The following is a 2,404-nucleotide window of genomic DNA, read 5'->3' as shown; positions in this document are numbered from 1 at the left end:
TAGTTCTGACCTTGTATTCTTATGAAGCAATAGACAATATAGCAGAACAACACAGTTCTCAAAACTTTTAATTTACATTCACATCTGACAGAGTTTCTCTAAATCCATCAGTCTCTTTCATGCAAAAATCACACAACAAACCCCACTCACTGCTTTAGTGATAAAATGCATTTCTTTTAACACATAGCCTTTATTCAGTCTGTCTCAGAATAGTGGACAGAGACAGAAACTGAGATTGGAGAATGATAAACAGAGACAGAACCACAGGCTGGACCTGAACTAGGGGTGCATACCTAACCACTAGGCCACCATTGAACATGCTTTCAATGGTGATTAAAAAAAAATCCCACCCACAACTCCCACTTGTAACCCATGGAAATTAAACATGTTAAACCAAAATGTGCATTGTAGCTAGGCAATTACAGGCATTCATGTTTGCAGTCTGATTCTAGTTTTGACCGGCTACAACAGTCAAGTTATACATGAGAAAAGAAAAATCACCCAAAGAACCACTTGTACAGATCAGGAACCACTCTGTACACCTTGTTTATGCTCAAATGATAACAGGCCTGGCAGATGGAGTGTGTAAACTCATAATTGTCTTCAATAAAGTGGGGTCTGGCAATGTAGTATTTCCTCCACTCAAAGTATCTAATGTAGGCTGAGTAATCTTTATCCAGCTCCACGAGGTACTTGGCCAGTTTATCAGGACCAGAGAAGTCATTCACATGTATGAAAGATGAACCTGGGATAAAATCCTCGTAGTTATTTCTCGGCGGGCCCAAAACTATTGGCACAGTACCAGCTGCAAGAGGTCCGTTCAGGGTCTCTGTGATGTGGTCTGGCTCAACTGAGTTCTCTAAGGAGAGGTAGAATTTGCAGCTGCTGATGGTCAGGAAGTAGTCCTCACTTTTAGCAAACTCTGTGGAGAAAAAAATATCCACGTTGATGTGCTTCAAAAGATCTCTGTAGTATCTGTAGTTCTCCCTGGATTTTGTGTGGAGGACTTCGGCGTCTACAATCCAGCAAAGCAGGTGCTCCTTTTTTGGCAGAATAAACTCTGCATCAGTATTCGTCTTGAAAGACACCTGCCAGCGAGCCTGGATATCCGCGTCCTTCCTGTAGCTCATAGTCAGATTAAAAAGGCCTCGGATGCCTTCAATGGTGCGTGTGCTGGAAGGTGGGTCTGGGTTAAACCAGATCCACCTCTGAAACTTTGGTCTCGGTAAGGTAGGGACGTTTGAGAGATCATCACTTATGCCTCTGTGAAAAAACAAAACTCCATGAGCGCTGGAGAACAGGGATCTATTATCAGTGAGGCGGCAGCCGTCGATTCCGAAAAGAGTGTCACAGTCTTGCAGGTCAAACTTCTTGTTTTCAGGCCAGGACCACAACAACAGTAGGGGCTTGTCCTCCATTGGTGCCTTTGGCTTGCTCACTGATGCCTTTTTAATCTCTTCAATGCTGGGAAATCGAACTGTCTGTCCCCATATCCCTGAGCGAGCCATGGGAGGAGGACACTTTCGAGATGGCATTGAATGGTAGTACATCAAAAGCAGAACGATGAATCCAGTAAGAAATAAAATCACTGTGAAAGTGATCTTTAAAGTGGAACCCCAGGTTTTGTTAAACCTGCAGAGAAAGAACAAAGAAAGTTAGGCTCTTTCAGCAAATTCTGTCCTCACCAGTGATAAGTTCACTTCAAATAAGAGTTCACACATATTCAAAGACTCATTTCATCTGTATTCACCGTTAAAACTTTGACCTCAACGAAAACGCTATACTGCTGTTTCATCTTGGAAAAGTTGCGGGATCGTTACAGGAAATATCCGTGTAAACACAGAACCACTGAAATGACTGAAAACGCTGTAGTACATATGCCAAGCCTATATGTGGCGCTGTAACGCTGCCACGGAAATGCACCAGAGTAGAAGAAGAAGATCACAGAAAACTAACACAAACTTCCATTTAGTTGCCCTTCTAGTTGTTCTCCGCATTGGATTTAAGAACATATGGTGTATGCGTTTCGCGGTGGTGGTAAAGGAGCATTAGATTATTCTGTAAAAGCCACAACAAGCTCTTTAGCTTCTGCAGCATGAACACAACCGTGTAGTCCACTATTATTGTTTTGGCCTAACCCGCGCAGGGGCCTTAAGGGCACTACGCTGTGTGTGACGTAATCGTTTCAAGAAAGATGCGGATAACAGTCCACACGAAGACGAAACGGTATTCGTTTACGGATTTATGCACTCTGGGACCTGGTTTCAAAAAGCTTTGTTTACAGTCACCTGAAACGTTGTTTCGGTGTGGATGACACGCCGAACTGACAAAAAACTTTTGCGTATACACCTGAATTCGTTTCCATGTGAACGGGGCCTAAGGCTCTGTGATGTGACCAATCACA

The 2,404-nt window shown here is 43.2% G+C and overlaps 1 protein-coding gene across 1 annotated transcript; it reads right to left on the bottom strand.

The window, feature by feature from the left end:
- Window positions 1-497: 497 nt before the first annotated feature.
- LOC121524209 (4-galactosyl-N-acetylglucosaminide 3-alpha-L-fucosyltransferase 9-like) lies at window positions 498-1,535 on the bottom strand. The gene has a single exon (XM_041809484.1). The coding sequence runs from the start codon at window positions 1,533-1,535 to the stop codon at window positions 498-500; it is 1,038 nt and encodes a 345-aa protein (XP_041665418.1).
- Window positions 1,536-2,404: the final 869 nt, after the last annotated feature.

Source organism: Cheilinus undulatus, linkage group 16 (assembly GCF_018320785.1).
Source record: "Cheilinus undulatus linkage group 16, ASM1832078v1, whole genome shotgun sequence".
Taxonomy (NCBI): Eukaryota; Metazoa; Chordata; class Actinopteri; order Labriformes; family Labridae; genus Cheilinus; species Cheilinus undulatus.
This window is presented reverse-complemented; position numbering and strand designations above follow the sequence as displayed.

What these genes read in the sequence shown, in the direction of transcription:
- LOC121524209 (XM_041809484.1), bottom strand. Translation starts at nt 1,535, where the DNA reads ATGCCATCTCGAAAGTGTCCTCCTCCCATGGCTCGCTCAGGGATATGG.